The 19674-nt window shown below is 42.0% G+C and overlaps 1 protein-coding gene across 2 annotated transcripts in view; it reads left to right on the top strand.

Moving 5' to 3' along the window:
- The first annotated feature begins 1787 nt into the window (after positions 1-1787).
- spata17 (spermatogenesis associated 17) overlaps positions 1788-19674 on the top strand; it is a 64461-nt gene continuing 46574 nt past the window's right edge. Inside the window, exons 1-7 of one of the 2 annotated variants that reach the window (XM_036962966.1) lie at positions 1788-2102; positions 2408-2497; positions 3458-3527; positions 4778-4828; positions 7737-7840; positions 13081-13204; positions 14935-15144. In XM_036962966.1, coding sequence (XP_036818861.1) covers positions 2035-2102; positions 2408-2497; positions 3458-3527; positions 4778-4828; positions 7737-7840; positions 13081-13204; positions 14935-15144 — 717 coding nt within the window. In that variant the 5' untranslated portion in view covers positions 1788-2034. Of the gene's footprint in view, positions 2103-2407; positions 2498-3445; positions 3528-4777; positions 4829-7736; positions 7841-13080; positions 13205-14934; positions 15145-19674 lie in introns of both variants that reach the window. The other variant, XM_036962965.1, reaches the window with a different exon arrangement.

Below are 19674 nucleotides of genomic sequence, written 5' to 3'. Positions count from 1 at the left end.
GTGTGTGTGCGCCGTGTCTGTCTGTGCGTGGGTGCATATGAGAATGCGTGCACTTATGTGTGTGTGTGTGTGTGTATGCCTGCATGTGTTTACCAGCTATATGAGCAACCCTGGTTCCAGCCCTTGTGGCCCTCATTAAGAGACAATGGGCAGGAAGGAGGATGAGTGTTCTGGCTGTGAGAGGTGACCAGAGGATTGGTAAATGACATGCACAATGTGGCCCTAGCCTGGAGCTGGCTATTTCATCTGCCTTACCTCAGTAAAGACCACAGCTTACACACACAGGCCTAATGCAGGCCTACGGCACAGTGGGCAAAATAATGTGTATATGGGTTAGTTGATAAGTAATATGAAAAATGATTGTATAACGTTAGAACAATATAATATATAAAGATATGTGTGCCTGTGTGTAATTGGGCACATGGCTGTATTCACACTGTTTGGGGAGGTGTTGAGGTGTGTGTCTGCATCTCCGGCGGTCTCAATCTGGGCAGAAGTGGGTCACCTGGCGCCGTGTAAACAGCCTGCCTCTCCACAGCCTCTCCAGGTGACACCTCATCAACGTGCGCCAGGAGTGATGGCTTACACCCGTCTGCCTTGTCAAAACAACACTTCCAGGGCAATTACCAGGGTGGCCAGCCCACTGCAGCCCCCGATGGATGGGCCTGGCTGCCATGGGGTCACCCTTCTCCCCATAACTCTACCGGCCAGCACCACAGTGGAGGGACAGCAAATTGGCCTGCGTCTTTCCGCTTGCTGAGCCCGTCCTCGCTGGTTATCTGTATTGCAGGAAGGGAGGGAGGGAGGGAGTGAGGGAGGGAGGAAGCTGGCGGATGGACACCTTGCCTCTATTGCCAAGGCAGAATATTTGACGTGTGGATAGGAGGGAAAGAGGGGAGGGAGGGATGGAAAGGGGGGAAGAATAAACTGATAACTCTGTGATGAGGGGCGATAACGTCGGGATGGGAGCAGGCTGAGAGTTGGTGAGCACTGACAGATCAATCGTCACTCCGACATTCTGCATCCTGGGATCTGTCAGCATTTAAAACGAGGGAAAGAGAGTGGAGCCGAGAGAGAGAGAGAGGGGGAGAGAGAGAAGGAGAAGGGGAACGTGACCAAGAAGAGGCGCTCTCCACAAAGGTAGATGTTCAGCGGCTCAATGTGGTGATTGAAAACCGTCAGAGCACTGACAGACTGTAGAGAACAGAATAAGTATGACTTCGTACCTGCCTGCAGTCCTCCATTTTCAGTGTTGGCCTAAATGCTTGTTGTGAGCCAGGCAGCTCAATGGCAAATAGTTGAAGTTTACTAACGAGTGTTTTGCTAGAAAGATTATATTCCAGCTGTTTTTATGCATCTTATTTTTCTGGATCCATTTTGTAAAATGTCAATTGAACTGCCTACCGCTATCACCGTGCTGTAGACCTAAATAAAACACCTGACTTCATCTAAAATATGTTGTACAGCACCTTCCTTTGCCATGTGACTTTCTCACAGCAGGTAAATATAGGTATTATATAATAATAATATAGTATTATGTTAGTAATTTAAGTCAGATACAGTAAATAATCCATCAATTTACCTTCATTTTTCTTGCGGTAAATATAATTGATAAAACATATTATTTGAAAAACACAGGTAACCTACACAATGCTTGCAATATTCAGATAATAGATAACTATCATTTTCATATAACGTTCAAATGCACTTCCCCCATCTGATACAATTCGCTGGGCAAAGGCTACAAGTCAGAGCAAATTGCAAGGGTGGAAAAATAAATGCACACACAACAGCGTCCTCTAGTAATACACAGGTCCACGAATGTTTTTTTTCCTGTGCTTATTCAGCCAAACAACGGCCAGACTACCTTACAAGTTGGCTTCTATCGAGAAGAGAAGAACATTTGACAATCGCCCGGTGCCCATAACTTTCCCACCCCCATAGTAGAGACGCGCAAAACGAAAAAGGAAACACTGTTGTCTCTCTCGTTGTCAAGGGAACATGTAAACTCTTGCGTCTCGGTCCGGAGAGAGCATGGCTAGTTTGGTCAGGTTGCAGAATGAGATCGAACGAATTAAAGAAGAATATTTCACCAGAAACAGGTAACGTTCATGCAGCAGTTGCAGCATGCACATTTAACTTGTCACCAACACCCTGTAACACGGTGAACTATTTCTAACAGTGCCTGGCGTAACTGTTTTAAAGTTGAGAGGGGAAAAAAAAGTAGCTACTGTAGCTAGCTTATATTAGCTAGCTACTGTACTGGTAGCTAGCTAGTCAGGCAGCTTTGCTGACAGCAACAACAACTACAGCGGATGCCTTTTATAGTATGATGAACAGACATCTGACTTGGTTGAACCATGCATGCTCGTACATTTCTGCATTTGCTGTGTTGGCGTGAGTCTAGGATAGCCGAGGAGAACAGACAGAGAGAGAACGAAGCAGCCATCCTAATACAGAGTTGGTTCAGGGGATGCCAGGTGCGGGCCTACCTCAGGTAAGAGATGTGTGTGGGAGTTAAAAAATAGCTCATTTTGTTGCAAAGGGGTTTTTCCTTGTACATAAATTAACTTTGACATTGTAACAATAATTATAACACAAACTCCTAATTTCATCCCCCGAACTATACATATTATCACGCGTGCAATTTCAAAGAATGAATACACACCTAATTTGTAGTATTCTTTATCAAAACACTGCACCTTTTCTTCACCCCCAAATAAAAATTGACCTTCAGCCGCATTACCCTGAGAAGAACCCCCACCCCCCCCAAAACCTAAATGATCACTTTACAGTATGAAATGACCCCCTCTTGGTGTTATAGAGATGTGCAAATGGCTGAGGGAAATAAAGGCCTATTCCACTCTCTGCCTTGTACTGTGACCCTAACACCATTTTGCAGGGTCAGCTGACAAACCTCCAGACTGCAGGTTAATTCAGATTACTTTAGTTAATTGATCAATGTGTTAAGTGGCTAATTAGCCACATTTTGAGCTTCTTAAGTGCAACTCCCGGGTTACCATATCCCCCCTATAAGCATTGATTTTCTGGGCATATAAATGGCCTTTTGGAAATTGATGGCCTCGTTGAGGCTGGAATCGCAGTAGACTTGTATTTAGAGTATGTTTGATGATGAATACAAATGTCCGCTTGCTCTGGGAGCCATGATCACTGGACATAATTGAAAAGCCTTAAGTAAAGGTTGCTGTGCATTGTCCTGTGTGCAGGGGGGTGGACTATCTCTTATCGTGACCTTTCAACTCAACCAAAATACAGATTTTTACATATTTCTTTCCCTTTCCTTTTTTTCTGCAGATTATTGGCAAGTCGAAATACTAGTCCACATACTGTACATAGTATATCCCATATTGTCTTATACCAATACATTAATCTCTTCATATTTCTTCTTTGTAAAAGCATATGTTTTCATGACCATTTCTCCCAGTCACCTACACAGGAAGGCCACCATTATTCAGAAGATATGGCGAGGATTCACAGCAAGGGCACATTTCAGACAAATGGTGAAGGTACGTTAGCCGCTGAAATGCTACGGATATATTGATTATGTTATGATAGCATACATTAAAATTCAATTGCTATATTCAGAAGCCGCAACTCTGACCTGAAGACATATAATTCACCTATTACACATTTGGAAATTAGCACTTAGGAATACGAAGTCATATGGTATGGAATTGGGGCTCTATCGCTTCTGGAATGCATAAACGAGAGAGGAAGAGGGTAAAGAGGGAGGGATGGTGGGAGGGTTTAGATTAGCTCCAACTGCTTCTTAATTGAACAGATTGTTGATACAAAATCCAATCCCCACTGCTCTCACAAATAATTTTCTCTGGATTGAGTTTTGTAAACAAATCACAACAGCTATTTATCACCTCCTAAATTGACTGTTTGGTAAAGCACAACTGCCAGGCACATTTGGGAAGCTTTCACAAGCTGGAACCTGGGGATAAACCCTGATTTACTGTTAGGTAAAGGACATGTCACCAGACACACACAGTATCTGAAAAATAAAACAGAATCTCATTGAATCTCTCAAAATTACCAAAAGAACGTTTTATGAGTTCAGACTTTGCAGAGTTATTATACATGACTCAAAGCCAACACCCATATTTTCCCCTCTGAATTCTCATCTCCGCATTTGGCCAAACTTCCTCTCGTCTTTCACGTCTTTGTCTTCCTCCCTGAGCGTTCCCTCTTTCTTATGTCGTTATTAAAAAGAGACATGTTTGAGATATGAATTCCTTTTATATAGTTCTCTCAAGTTTGCTCCTGTCAATGTGCCCCCAGTGGTCTGGGCACAGCGGAACGAGGCGTGAGGCGAGCCGTGTGAATATTCTGGCCTTTGTTAGTCTATCCTGGCTGGAGCGTCATTGGTTATCAAACCCAGCGGAGAGCGCTGGACCATCATACATCTCCATTAGCTCCCAGCTTGACTACCATACATTTTCTTGGCCTTGTCTGCATTATGTATTAAGAGAGGAGCCCCGTCCCCTCAATACAAAGTCTGACTTATACCTCCCTCGACACACACAGACACAAGCTTGCACGTGCACGCACACACTCTTTCCCTCCCTCTCTCTCTCTCTCTCTCTCTCTCTCTCTCTCTCTCACTCTCACTCTCACTCTCTCCGTGGTGTCTATGAGACTTATTATGTATCAGGTATAAAGACTTCTTTATCTCCGGGCTGCTCAGGACAGATCAGAGAGCCTGGATAAGGCGACAGAGATGTAACACTGTCTCTCCTTTTGTTCACAGGCCGCATATTTTATCATGAAGATGAATTTCTACCACGAGATGTCCGTCAGGGTAAATATCACACTGTCTGTTTTAGCAAATGGAGAGTCCCCTGGTCTCACAATGTGATCCCCACGAATAGTTCTGCAGTGCTGCTTCATTTCACCACCAGTGTCTCTGTCCCTATGGGGGGGGGGTACTTCTACCTATATACCATACAGGAATTGATTCTAATGGAATGTTATCAGTATTCATTTGCATTGGATGGGCAAAATTCTTATTACATTTAGTCTAGATTTTATTTCGCAGTTTTGATCAGACAATCCTATTTAAATTAAATTCAGGTCTTTTTCTGGATCAAAAAGGGTCTTAGGTGGTGGGCGTGGCAGGGGTGTTGCAGGGGCGTGGCAGGGGCGTGGCAGGGGACGCGGTCGTCCCGCCGGCGCTGCTGAATCTTAGAGAACATTTTGGACACCTCCATTTTAGCGGTGCAGCGACATTTTAGCATTTTTGAGCCGATTCACTGCAATTCTATTTTGCCATGCAGCTGAGAGAAAATGTTGTGGCTTTAAAGCTTATTTCCAGCAATTATGTGTTATTTTGCTCAAACATAATAAGAAAATCTATACTGCTAAATTCATTGTTTTTGGAATTTTCAATTGTCTAGCTTTTATCTTGGTAATTGTTATTTATCAAAGATTATATTCTTAAAAAATATATAGGTCCATTATCTTTTCTACATACTTTAAATGTGGTTTCAGTCATTTAAAGTAACGTTGAAAGCATTTTTCCATCCCGAAAATGAATTAACACTGTTTGGACTTGGGCGACCCAAAAAAACAGGATTTCAATTTCAAATATCTGAAATTATATTATACCCTTTTGCACAGGTATTTATGATGAAACTAAATTAAATAGTTTTACTCAGTTATGCTAAACCAGTCAGGAGAGAAGTTAGCATGTTTAACCTTATTATTAGCATTTTAAGCTAAACTGTGACAAATATTTAAAAAACTTTTCTGCTGGCTTTTCCTCTAGAGCAGATCTCTCTGTCACGGCCCATATCGTCATAAGTCCCATTTTACCAGTTTAACAACTCCTACCACACAACCTATAAATCAAAAGCCTTTGCATTTGAGTGACGCTTTGGCACTTTTATGCGAGGATATCGCATTGAAACCTTATATTTTACAATTCCATATAGCCGCTCTGTTCCACCCCAAGTGAAATTGTTAAATTATTTTTTTATAAGCCCACAAAATTCTATGCTTTATTGAAGAAGGGCATATTACCAGTGAGTTGTTTGGACATTCGCTGAAACCACTGAAATTTGAGGAAAAGTTTTATGACAGACAGTTATCCAAACACATAAAGAAGTCCAGGCCCGGTGTTTTAGTCAGGCTCGTGTTACATGCAGCCATCTGGGTCTGACCAAGTGCCCGAGGTCACGGGGCCAAAGGTTAAAGGTCATGTGGGCACTTAGAGGAGAACAGAAGCTTGGCAGCAGGATAGACCTGCTTTACTACCCCTGTAAAACATGTCATACGGCCAGGACTCTGAAGGGATGTCAAGATCTGATCAAATAAAACATTTTTAAAAAAGGAAGGATTATTGTAAAAATGGTTGTTGTGAAATGCTGGGGGGTCTTGAAAGGCCTAAGCATTTTCATTCAAATTATACAAAATGTTATCCTCAAATGAAACAAATAGGGCCTCGTGCTAATGTTTTGGTTTTAATTTATATTCGTTTCTGTCAACAACAACAAAAATGTTTTCCGTAACTACACGATTGTATTTGTAAGTGGGAAGATTTCAACTGTACATGTACTGTACACTGCTGACCATATCAGCAACTCTCATATTCGAGTTGTTTTCTTCTCCACCTTCTTACATCACCATGAAGTCACGTTTAAACCTGGTCGAATCAATGCAGGGAATCACCAGCCCACCAACTGATGAGAGGGATCTAGAAGAAACAAGCGACAGTGACACCGACATGTAGTACAATCATGTTTACTGAGATGCTGTTTTAGAATCATCTACATTGAAAATGTTGTGACATTTTCATGGGCAGTGTGTCCAACCCACCGGAGTGTAGACGCAATTTTTAAAAGGGCCCACTGAAAAAGCTGCATGCACAAGTGTAGTGAACTTTGGACCAGCGCAGAGTATGTTGTGTGTGATAAACTCAGTCTCTCACTCTGCGTGTGTGTGTGTGTGTGTGTGTGAAGGACATATCCACCCACCGCCTCTCATTGACCAGAAAAAAAAGATACAATCATCTCTGAATCCCCTTGTGGCACTTCCTTTTCAATCAATTTTTATTCTAGTCCTTTTTCTTCCTCTTCCACCGATGTCTTTATCATCGTCGCTCTAGCGGAGGCTAATGTATTAGCACGTTAATAGAAAACAGTGTTTACAAGAGGCCCGAGACTTTTGATTAGATTTAACCCGGCCAATATGCATCATTGATTTCACTAGTCAAAAAAAGGTCAACAAGAACTTTGAGTTGCGAGCCGGGCAATTACTTTATTTAAAATGATCTATTGACTGCGGATCAATCGCAATTCTCATTTTGGTCTTATTTATTTTTCTCCTGGCTCCCCTCTTCTGATAATTCTTCTACCTGCTATTGTTTAATCTTTTAATTAGAGTGAAGGACATCCACTCCCCTCTGTTTAGAGATCTGGCCCCAGCTTAGGGGCACACTCGTTGTGTGTGGGTGTTTGCGTGTGTGCGTCCATACCGTGCATGCGTACGTGTGTGTATGTGTGTGTGTGTGTGTCAAGTCAAACTGACATAAATGCAAGGGACCTCTAAAGCAAGTGTTGCCAGTCCATTTTGCACAAAGTTGTATTTTATACCAACAACAACCGTTGTAGTGATGTTGACACTAAAATTGTCAGTTCGGTCCCATCCCATCTAACTGGTGGATTGTTAAGTTAACTATAGATGTGTGTTGCTGTGTTTTTCTCCGACAGATACAGCAGAGGTGGAGAGGTTACTGCGTGAGGAAATACAGCCATAACTACTACGCACGCAAGAGATACATGGAGGGACTGGCCCGCAAAAACAAACAGATTAGGTACTATACATTAACAGGACTGATGGAAGCCTATAGTCTATAGTAGGTAACATAACAGAGATATTAACAGAGATAAATAGTCTGTGTCGACCTATGTACTATACAAATGTCTCTGGTGAGTTCTCTATCCCTTTTTCAGTCGATTCAGAACATACCCAATTATGTATTCATTATTCCAGTTTGTATATTTATTTCGGAGGATAAGTTGTAGGGTATTGGAATAGATGTGTTTTCTTTACAGAGTGCTACATCACTCTTCCTATTGGCCAGTCTTTGTCGTGTGAAAGAAAGTCTGAGAAGGTCTGGGTGTTATGTTAATGTGTATCGTGGCACCAAGAGACTCCTATTAGTTAACATGGAGCAGACTTTATGCTTAACAGGAATTCACTCTGGGTGCTTGGGCAGAGATGAATTGATCTGATTAATCTAGAGGCGGAGAGTATGATCGCTATACATGTGTACCGGTAACCTGAAGGAGAAAAAAAAGGATTCAGAAGTGCCTTGGGTGGCCAGCGAACGACGTGACAAAATAAAAAAATGTGCCTGTGATTTTTTTCAGCGAGAGCTCTGTCATTAATAAAACATGCTAGGCTCCAGGGGCCGAAAAAGATGCCATCGTTTATTTTATACAGTAAAAAAAAAATGAAAAAATGTACGTTTAAGTCACATTTTTTATGTCGCTAATATATTTTCGTGGGGGGGTAAAAATATCTTAAGGCTTCAGCTAAAATTAAATGTAAATTTGTTAAGTGCTCGTCGGATCACTGACTCCCCCCTCCCTCCAGAGGTATGCAGGCCTGGTGAGAAGTAATGAGGTTTGTCACCTCTGAGTTGTGTCACCTCAGACACCTGCACAGCTACAGCAGACCTAGGTTATACTGGTATGTGTGCAGCGGGATAGCCAGGGACATGATGGGTACGATAGAACCTGGTTACATTTGCATTTTCATGACGTCTCTGTGAGATTCTAGCACGACAACCCACACGTCACCTGTCATCTTTATGAACATTTTTTAGTCCTCAAACACAGTGGTTCTGTGGTGTTGAGAGGGTAACACAAACACCAGGTAGGTGACAGTTGTGACGTTTAACCTGGAAGCCTGCGTATAGGACACACAAAATGGCCAAATACGTAGAGATTTCAATTAGGCCTGTTCCCCTATATTCAGCCTCGGTATTTACCAGTATTTATCTGGACTCATAGGCCAAATATGATCTGATTCATAGACCAAATAGGTTGTTGGGAGGCAGACTATGTGTTGTGATAAACTGGCTGTGGGTGAGAGTGGATGAGAGTGGATGAGATGGTTGTGGGTAATGTGGGAGATATCGGTGAGAGTCAGGACAATGTTGCCATCTCAATGTTTTCCTGTCTATCATTCCCAGAGACAGACACACACACACACACACACACACACACACACGGCCATTGAGCCCCTCCTCTCTGGCTGCTCCTCTCCATGGAGAGGTCGTCCTCTCGCCAGTTAATCACTTGTTTATTTAGTGCTTCTGGGGCGCGATCAATTAACGCAGCGCCACGTTTATTTAAAATATCCTTTCTGTGTTCGCCAGGGCCCCTCGGATCTCACACTGCCCGATCACTCACCCCGCAAAGGTCCGCTTTTTAATCCGCCTCTCCCTCCCTCCCACCATCCCTCCACCCCTCTGTCTGTCCGCTGCATAAATTATTCAAAGTTTTACTAATGGCTCCCATTTAGTGCAGGCCGACTGGCCTGGCATGCCAATGACGGGAGACGGCCCGACGGGAAGACCATCTCTTTCTCTCTCTCTCTCTCTCTTTCTTCCTGCTCCTCACTGACGGATCTCCCCATACAAAACCATCTGTGTCATTTCATTAACCGCACCGCCCGACGCTCTCTCTCTCTCCTTCCTCCTTCCCGCTCTCCCCCTGGCCGGGGTTCACCATGTTAGCGTGTCCATCTTCATGGAGCTGTCCCCTCCTGCATAGCCTAATGAAGTCAGGACCTCTCGGCACCACTGTAATTCAAGCGACTAGAGTTGGTGCAACACAACAATTTATCACTTGTCAGGAAGACACTTAAAGTTGTGCTGCTTAATAAGGGCATCCTGCGAGCCTGGGCAATTAGGAGGGAGCCGTTTGCATATTTACTAAATGCGGAGTGTCATTGCCACCACGGCCTGTTGCCTGCATGAATTATTATTCTATCTGCAATAAACAGCTGGGTAATTATTACTGCCATAATCAGATAAATTCTCTCTGTAATGTTCTAACGTGGCAAAATCTTTTAACTCATCGCGGGCTGAGGGAAATTTATGGACTCGGAGTGGTGAGGCTGAGGGATTTTACTCTCTGTGTGGCGTCCCGGTTCTCGGCTCAAGGACATCCATGAAAGGAGATCTGGGAGGACCGGTCCTCCAGTTAGCTCATACACACTTCCTGACTCTACACCAGGGGTGTAGAGGAGGTCACGTACACACTGGCTTTGATTGGAGGGTTTTGTCTCCGTGTGAAAAGTCTGTTGCTCTCCAGTTCAGTCACTGACTCGTTAGGAAGTACCTCGCTTACAGGAAGGAAAGTGATGAAAAAAATATTGCTTTTGGTTGTCATCACTTTTTTGTGTTTTTTCAGTTTTTTGGGGGTTTGGTATTTTTGTTGAAGTTGACACCTCATCCTGGAAATCCTCTGTTTCTTCTTGTTACAGGAGGGAATCTGTTGAATAAACAACCCTGGTTAACTTCTGTTTTGTGATGCTATATAATTGTATATAATTGTAGTAAACTTGTCCTGTTGATGGTGATGATGTTGTGTGTCCTCTGCCGTGGTAGGGTTAAAGGTTGGTCAGGGTTGAGGCCTGCTCTATTAGAGGTCATAGGTCAGAGGTCAATATATCGAGTCAGACACTGGAAGTTAATGGACTGCTGAATATTCCCTCCCTGCCAGCTATTGAATTATTTAATTGGAACAATTAAAACAGCCAATCGGCTTGTACGGTCATTAAATATTTAGGAGAGCCAATTAGCTGCTCCGGTGTTGGCCTGGAGGCCGGACGGGCCGGCCTGCTACCCCACCCCGCTACCCCACAATGCACCAGGCTATGATTTCCCCATCACCCCACTCTACCCGTAACCAGCTCTATGCCCCAAGATTTTAAATATAGGTAAAGCAGCTGTATGCATGTCTTTATCCTGTAATACACTGTCATCATCGTCATCGTTTCAACAGGGGCAACAGAACAGCTGCTGGGATCTGACGTGTACAACATGAAAAGGAGATTTGTGTTCCAATACGGATCCAACACTGTTGATTTAGAAATGTTTTCATTGAAGTAGTATTTCCTTGACATCCTATTGGACCCTTTAAACAGGTTAAATGTTGCGAGCAGTATTTTGTAAATTAGTTGTATGTATACTCATATGTTATATTTAATTACCTGTTTTTTGTTTATATGCTTTGTAATTTATATACCAATACGAAGAGGCCTATATGATTTTACAATGAAAATGTTCCCTGTTTCATCAAATCACGTCAAGCTTTATTTAAAGCACATTGAACAGTCTCGACACATACACAAGACATACAAAAACAAAGATGAACAATGTCTAACAGACAAGTACAAATTCTCATAAAAGACAGATTTGTAAGAATATATCACAAATATCTAGACCATCTAGTACAACTACGTTATTGTACACTCTGACCACAAATCCTATCTGATTTTGCTTTCCTTAATTGCTAACTATCATTAATGTGCTTCGACAGTTTAAGTTGAGCACGAGACAACTTTCCTAAGAGGTCAACCCCTAGAAAAGTGTTCCGCCTAACTTCTGCCCAGCTTCGACTGAACTTCTCTCCTGTGTGAGTTGAGTGTTGAGGACACGGAAAGGTCACGCGTGTTGGGCTGCTCCCGTGCTCCTCCCAACCCCCCCCCCCCACCTCCCCATGACCATCAGAAGTAATGAGGGTTGTATGTTCTCCTGCTCAGCCGTGACACAGATCGAGGTCCCTTCAGCCGTTACAAATCTGTTTGGCTTTTGTCCACTACACCGCAATTAATAATAAACCTGGGATATAGGGAGACAAAGGTCACCGACACAGCCACCAGCATACAGCGATGCGCACACACACACACACACACACACACCGGTGGCCGGAGACGGCGGAAAAAGAGGGGAGAGAAACCTGAAACAGACTGTCCCACAACTTCATCTTTTCACATTAATAAGCAATTTCCCCTTCACCAGGTGGCCAAATGGGGGCCACGCTACTCTGCATATTTCATTTATTTTGTCATTTAATCTTGTGTGGAGGGAGGAATGAAAATGCTGCGACGCACAGGGAAATGGTGGTGATTTTTAAATGTCAATACGGCGGTGTGTGTAACCTTACGTTAGGACGGTATGAATATTCTCCTTTGTGAGCACATAATTGAAAACTGAGAGCAGCTTGGGAACGAAAGCCTGATGAGCAATGGTTACCTTTTTTTTCCTCTCGCTTTCTGATGAATTGGATGGGCTTTTCTTTTAGTCTAATGTCTTTGTGCGTTTGCGTGTGTGTGTGTGTGTGCGTGGGCGTTAGTGCATTGTCATGTCCGTTTTGTGTGTGCACCTGTTTGACTGCGTTGTGTTTGCGTGCGCGCGTGTGTATGTTTTAGTAATTGTTTCCGATTCCCCTTAAGTTATTACCCCACACAGTAACAGTGTGTGATTGTAAAATGAGATTGCGTATGGGCTTTTAATGTGTCCCATTTAGACAGCTCGGATAGCAGATGTCATGGAGCGCCCTGGCTATACTGATGGAATATATTCATCATCCCACGGCCTGGCACGCTGACGGCTTCACTCTCTCTCTCTCTTCATCTCTCTCGCTCGCTCCCTCTCTCTCTCCCTCTATTTCTCTTACTCTCTCGACCCCTCTCTCTCTCTCTCTCTCTCTCTCTCTTTCTCTCTCTTACTCTCCCCCCCGCACCCCTCTCTCTCTCTCTCTCTCTCAGCCCTGATTGGAGTCATTAAGCATGTGTTTCCTGCTAGAGGAGAGATCAGGGATTCACTTGTAGCAAGAAACTCCCTGATCCCTGATCACTGTATACTCAGTCTTTCTCCCTCACACACATCTGCGCACGCACACACACACACACAAAACACACACACAAAACACACACACACTCAAGCGGGTAAATGGTCACTAAACTGCAAACAATATTTTATTTTCTCTGTGTGTGTGTGTGTGTGTGTGTGTGTGTGTGTGTGTGTGTGTGTAGGAGGGATCTGGAGGAGTTTTCAGAGTTCCAGAGGAGAGAGAGGGAGCGTATGGCCATGGAGAGAGAGGAGCAGGAGAAGAATGTCCAGGCTCAGAGGATGCACTTCCTACTCAGCACAAAGCAGGTACACACACACTGGATTCAGAGAGCCATGCGGACAGCCACTGCCACTGACAAGCCCAAGCCTTCATGTTCCTTTTAGTGGGGGTGGCATTGGCAGTAATTGAGAAGGGGATGTATAATTTAGGGGGCACGTCCAGTTGTGTGTGTGTGTGTGTGTGTGCTGTAGGTATCTGCTGAGTGGGAGGTTTACACGGCTGCTCTTTCTCCTGGCACCCCGGTGTGCTCATAATGAAGATGAAGTAGTGTGTTGCTGGTCAGTGGGTGTGGGTGGGTGTGTCTCCACCAGGTAGTCATTTCCTTGGTGCCTGTACACTCTTTTCGTCGTCATCATCTTTCCAGCAGATTCTGATGTCTGTGTCTGTCCGCCTGTCCACTTACCAGTCCTGCTTCCATCATCACCCCCACTCCGGTAAAGGGAGGTTCACACAGCCGTCATGACAAACGTTGCCCGGGAATCATTGGGTTTGAAAAGGACCGGAACTGTGACATTTGACCGAAGCTGTTAAAGATTGGGCATAAAAGAGGCTGATTGTGAGAGAGATGGTGAACGAGAGAATGGCGCTGGGCTGTGCGTATGGCGGGAGAGAGGAGAAGGAAAGAGAGTGGAAGAGAGATGAACAAAGAAGTGGAAGAGTATAAAAAAAAAGTGAATGTCTCTCTGTGGCACTGCGCTGTGGACACAGAGAGAGAGTAGAAGGAAATAGCTATAAGAAAATGAGAGGGAAGAGAGAGAGTAGAAGGAAATAGCTATAAGAAAATGAGAGTGAAGAGAGAGAGAGAATGTTAAGTGTCTCTGGGTGGTAGTGGGCTGTGCATATGTTTGCGGGACTCCTTTCCTCTCCACTGTCTGACCTTGTCACCAGGAAATGGATGGGTCTCCAACAGTTCATCCTTAACGCCAGCCACTCCGCTGGACACAAGTGGCCGCTCTGACATAGATTTACTTCCCCTGTTCAGGGGGTCAACATCATTGCTCTTCCCCAGCGCAGCGCGGTGGCCAGTCGGGGTGGGTTCACAGTGTGTTACCCCCTGCTACGATGCTACACCACCCTTCAAGTCCCTCTACCCACAGTGGCCAGGAACTAGCAGCTACATGCAAGCACATACACACACACACACACATTCCACCCTGCCCTGTCCCTCTTCAGTGGCCAGGCAACAGTAGTAGCACCAAGGCAGTCCCACTCCTAGTCTGGCCTAAAAAATATTAGCATATATAGTAGTTAGCTAGCAGAGCTCCTCAAAGCTTTGGTCTCCTAATTAAAGCAGAGCAGTGGATCAGTCCGATGTGAAATAATTATTATTTCCCGGCCTGTCTGTCTGTCTGTGACCAATCTCTCTATTTGAAGGGATGCAAGTCTGAGGCTAGGGCTTGGACAATACTTTCTTAGTCTGTGTGAATTTATATTGGCCCTGTGTCGGAGTTATAGCTGGAGTGGCCAACTCTAATCCCGGAGGGACACTGTGCGTGCAGGCTTTTGTTCTTGCTCAGCATTAACACACTAGCAAACAGTCATTTCTTACAAAACATTTAATCACTCTCTTTTCCTCATATGTCCAGTGTAACTGGTACAACTACTGTAAAGCGCAAGTAATGGCTGGTGTATGGCAAAGTGTTAAAAAAAAGTTCCTGTTTATTCTCCCATGCTGTATTTGTAGATTATGCATTGGTTACACGATACTGTACATTCCCTGTCTTTCCCTTCACTCTGTCCTGTTCTGCCTCTGCAGTGCCCTGGAGTATTCAACTCTCCATTCAGACCTGGGCCAGATGAGATGGAGCTGAGGCTCCGGAGGACCAAGCCCCTGCCACCCAGAAACATTCCCAGGGACAGAGCCTCTCTCCTGGGTAACACCAGCCCCTCATCCCCCTCCTTTCTGGGAGTCCCTAGAGCCTTTGGAGCCAAGCCCCTGCCTCCCATTCCCAGCAAGAAACCACAGGTGAGACATACTCAGCAATGAAAGGAAAGAGAAATATCATTGCACTATATTCCCAGTCTAGTAGTGTTATTAGTAAAAGTATAGCAGTCAAGTACCAGTATAGTACCAGTATAGTTGTCTTATTAGTACCCTTATAGTACCAGTATAGTTGTCTTATTAGTATCAGTATAGTACCAGTATGGTTGTCTTATTAGTATCATTATAGTACCAGTATAGTACCAGTATGGTTGTCATATTAGTATCATTATAGCACCAGTATAGTAACAGTATAGTTGTCTTATTAGTATCATTTTAGTACCAGTATAGTCTTATTAGTAACAGTATAGCAGTTATAGTAACAGTATAGCAGTAACGAGCAAAACACTGGTTATATTAGCAACAGTATTGGTACCAGTATAGTAATCGTATTAGTATCTTAGTATCAGTATAGCAGTCTTACTAGTAACATTATTAGTACCAGTATATCATTCTTATTAGTAACAGTATTAGTACCAGTATATCATTCTTATAAGTAACAGTATTAGTACCGGTATATCATTCTTACTAGTAACAGTGTTAGTACCAGTATATCAGTATTATTATATTGATATTGATATTATATTGATTATATTGATATTGATATTAATATATGTATTAGTATCAGTATATCGTTCTAATTGGTAACAGTATTAGTACTGTTGTAGCAATCTTAGCAGTAACAGTATTAGAGGCAGTATAGTAATCGCATTAGTAACTTAGTAGCAGTATAGTAATCGTATTAGTAACTTAGTAGCAGTATAGCAGTCTTACTAGCAACAGTATTAGTACCAGTATATCAGTCTTACTAGTAACAGTATTAGTACCAGTATAGTTGTCTTGTTAGTATCATTATAGTACCAGTATAGTTGTCTTATTAGTACCAGTATAGTACCAGTATAGTTCCAGTAAGGTTGTCTTATTAGTATCATTATAGTACCAGTATAGTATCAGTATAGTGCCAGTATAGTACCAGTATAGTTGTCTTATTAGTATCGCTATAGTACCAGTATAGTTCCAGTATAGTACCAGTATAGTTGTCGTGCTAGTATCATTATAGTACCAGTATAGTACCAGTATAGTTGTCTTATTAGTATCATTACAGCACCAGTATAGTAGCATATAGTACCAGTATAGTTGTCTTATTCATACTGTTATAGTACAAGTATAGTCCCAGTATAGTTGTCTTATTAGTGTCATTATAGTAACAGTATAGCAGTAACAAGCAAAACACTAGTTAGATTAATAACAGTATTGGTACCAGTATAGTAATCATATAAGTATCTTAGTATCAGTATAGCAGTCTTACTAGTAACATTATTAGTACCAGTATATCATTCTTATTAGTAACAGTATTAGTACCAGTATATCAGTCTTACTAGTAACAGTATTAGTACCAGTATATAATTCCTACTAATAACAGTATTAGTACCAGTATATCAGTCTTATTAGTAACAATATTAGTATCAGTATATCAGTCTTATTAGTAACAGTATCAGTACTGTTATAGCAATCTTAGCAGTAACAGTATTAGTAGCAGTATAGTAATCGTATTAGTAACCTAGTAGCAGTATAGTAATCGTATTAGTAACTTAGTAGCAGTATAGTAATCGTATTAGTAATCTAGCAGCAGTATAGTAATCGCATTAGTAACTTATTAGCAGTTTATCAGTCTTACTAGTAACAGTATTAGTACTGTTATAGCAATCTTAGCAGTAACAGTATTAGTAGCAGTATAGTGATTGTATTAGTAACTTAGTAGCAGTATAGTAATCCTATTAGTATCTTAGTACCAGTATATCATTCTTATTAGTAACAGTATTAGTACCAGTATATCATTCTTACTAGTAACAGTATTAGTACCAGTATAGCAGTCTTACTAGTAACATTATTAGTACCAGTATATCCTTCTTATTAGTAACAGTATATCAGTCTTATTAGTAACAGTATTAGTACCAGTATATCAGTCTTATTAGTAACAGTATTAGTATCAGTGTAGTGGTTGTATTAGTAACTTTGTGGCAGTATAGTAATCGTATTAGTAACTAGGTAGCAGTATATCAGTCTTACTAGTAACAGTATTAGTACCAGTATTTCAGTCTTATTAGTAACGGTATTAGTAGCAGTATAGTAATCGGATTAGTAACATAGTAGCAGTATAGTAATCGTATTAGTAACCTAGTAGCAGTATAGTAATCGTATTAATAACTTAGTAGCAGTATATCAGTCTTACTAGTAACAGTATTAGTATCAGTATATCAGTCTTATTAGTAACAGTATTAGTACCAGTATTTCAGTCTTATTAGTAATGGTATTAGTAGCAGTATAGTAATCGGATTAGTAACATAGTAACAGTATAGTAATCGTATTAGTTACTTAGTAGCAGTATAGTAATCGTATTAGTAACTTAGTAGCAATATAGTAATCGTATTAGTAACCTAGTAGCAGTATAGTAATTGTATTAATAACTTAGTAGCAGTATAGTAATCGTATTAGTAACTTAGTAGCAGTATAGTAATTGTATTAGTTACTTAGTAGCAGTATAGTAATCATATTAGTAACTTAGTAGCAGTATAGTAATCGTATTAATAACTTAGTAGCAGTATAGTAATCATATTAGTAACTTAGTAGCAGTATAGTAATCGTATTAGTAACTTAGTAGCAGTATAGTAATCGTATTAGTAACCTAGTAGCAGTATAGTAATTCAATTAATAACTTAGTAGCAGTATAGTAATCATATTAGTAACTTAGTAGCAGTATAGTAATCGTATTAGTAACTTATTAGCAGTATAGTAATCATATTAGAAACGTAGTAGCAGTATAACAGTCCTAATAGTAACAGTATTAGTACCAGTATAGCATTCTTTCTAGTTTAGTTTGTTTGCACAAATATAAGGACAGTTTGTAACAGTAAAAAAAACAACAACAGTATGTGCAAGAGGGGAAAAAGCCCAAAAGGGCTTAAATCACACAGATTCCGCAGTGTGGACAAACAAACAATAAAATAAAAACTAGACGCAAAAGAGATAAAGGAATAGAAAATCTAAACAGACAGTCAAGCTACTGCGGTATAGAACTGTGATGGACAGTATGTGCCTTTTTAAACAACGACAGGGACAGCTTGGCAGAATCAGGCGAGTATGAATTCCAAATCATAGGGCCTCTATAGGTCATTCAGAATTGAGAGTGGGTTGTTCTTGAATATGGGTGACGCAGCTGTTGTCTGAATTATGAAATTAATATATATATAAAAAATATCTAATGTATGATCTTTGCGGTCATTTGCCTCTTGTATTTCGTCAATGAAGTAAGTAATAGCCATGTAGGGGAGAGTGAGATTTTCTGAAGCCATACTGATGTTTGTATATCAGACTTTCCTTGCTAAGATATTTGATAAATCTGTTATATGCAAACTTCTCAACCAAAAAAATGATCTCTGGCAAAATTTGTATAGAAGTAGTAACAGTATTAGTATAGAAGACTTACTAGGAACTTAGTAACAGTACTACTACTAGTATAGCAGTATATCTGTAAAGTCTCAGGCCTCTTAGAGGAAACAGATGTGTTCACTCACTTCCTCTGACTGGTCCAATCAGGCTCCAGAGATGGGGATAACAAAGTGTCATAGAAATGATCGGAGGAGCTCTCCCCCTGGTGAGGATGATGAAAGGGGGCGCGTGGTGCCGTGAGATGATTCTTTAAACTCCCCTTAAAAAAGAATGATATCATTAAAACATGGCGGCGTGTCTCTCACGGGGCCACTGGAAGACGTTTAGACCCTCCGATCCAGGCAGATCAGCAGGTCCTGTCAGCCCAAGCTGCCGCTATTAAAGTGAGCCTATCAAACCAGGCCTCCGCCAGGGAATACTCCGCCATTTAAAACAGCCTTGATGAAGAATTCTTTAAGTACCCCTGGATTCCGGCGTGTCATCTCGTCCAGCTGTGAGAAAGATTTGATGAGAAGCGTTTGCCATTTGTGTTATTTACGGTCCAAGGCTTTTATGGTAACTGGTTCCTATTATTGGTTTCTATTAATGTAAAACATAAGTGAGCAGAAATGAGGCGTGGATCATCTCTTTTTATTAGCCCAGAGTCCCTCACCCCGGGCACTGAGATGGTGCACACACACACACACACACAAAGACACACGCATACACATAGAGACATGCACGCACACACTCTCTCTTATGCACACCCTGCTCCGGCTCCATCTGGCTCTTGCTAACAGGAATTCATTATAGAAGGCTGGGATGTCTAACACTGCTCCATGGATGAGATGAGCCTACATTATTTATCTGTGTTTTACCCTCGCTAAGGACAGGGTTCACCCCCATTTCCTCTCCTCCCTCTGCCTCATCCCTCTCTTTATCTCTCCCTCTTTCTCCTCACCCCCTCACGCTCTTCCTATTACTTCCTACCACTGCCTCTACCAACCTCTCTATCTCCCTCCCTTCTTCTCTCCTTCCCTTTTACTTTCCCAGTCTCTCCCTTTGTCTCATTGTCACCCGTTTCTC

This window comes from Oncorhynchus mykiss, chromosome 25 (assembly GCF_013265735.2).
Source record: "Oncorhynchus mykiss isolate Arlee chromosome 25, USDA_OmykA_1.1, whole genome shotgun sequence".
Classification (NCBI taxonomy): Eukaryota; Metazoa; Chordata; class Actinopteri; order Salmoniformes; family Salmonidae; genus Oncorhynchus; species Oncorhynchus mykiss.
Note: the sequence above shows the minus strand (reverse complement) of the source record. Positions and strands in the feature narration are given on the sequence as shown.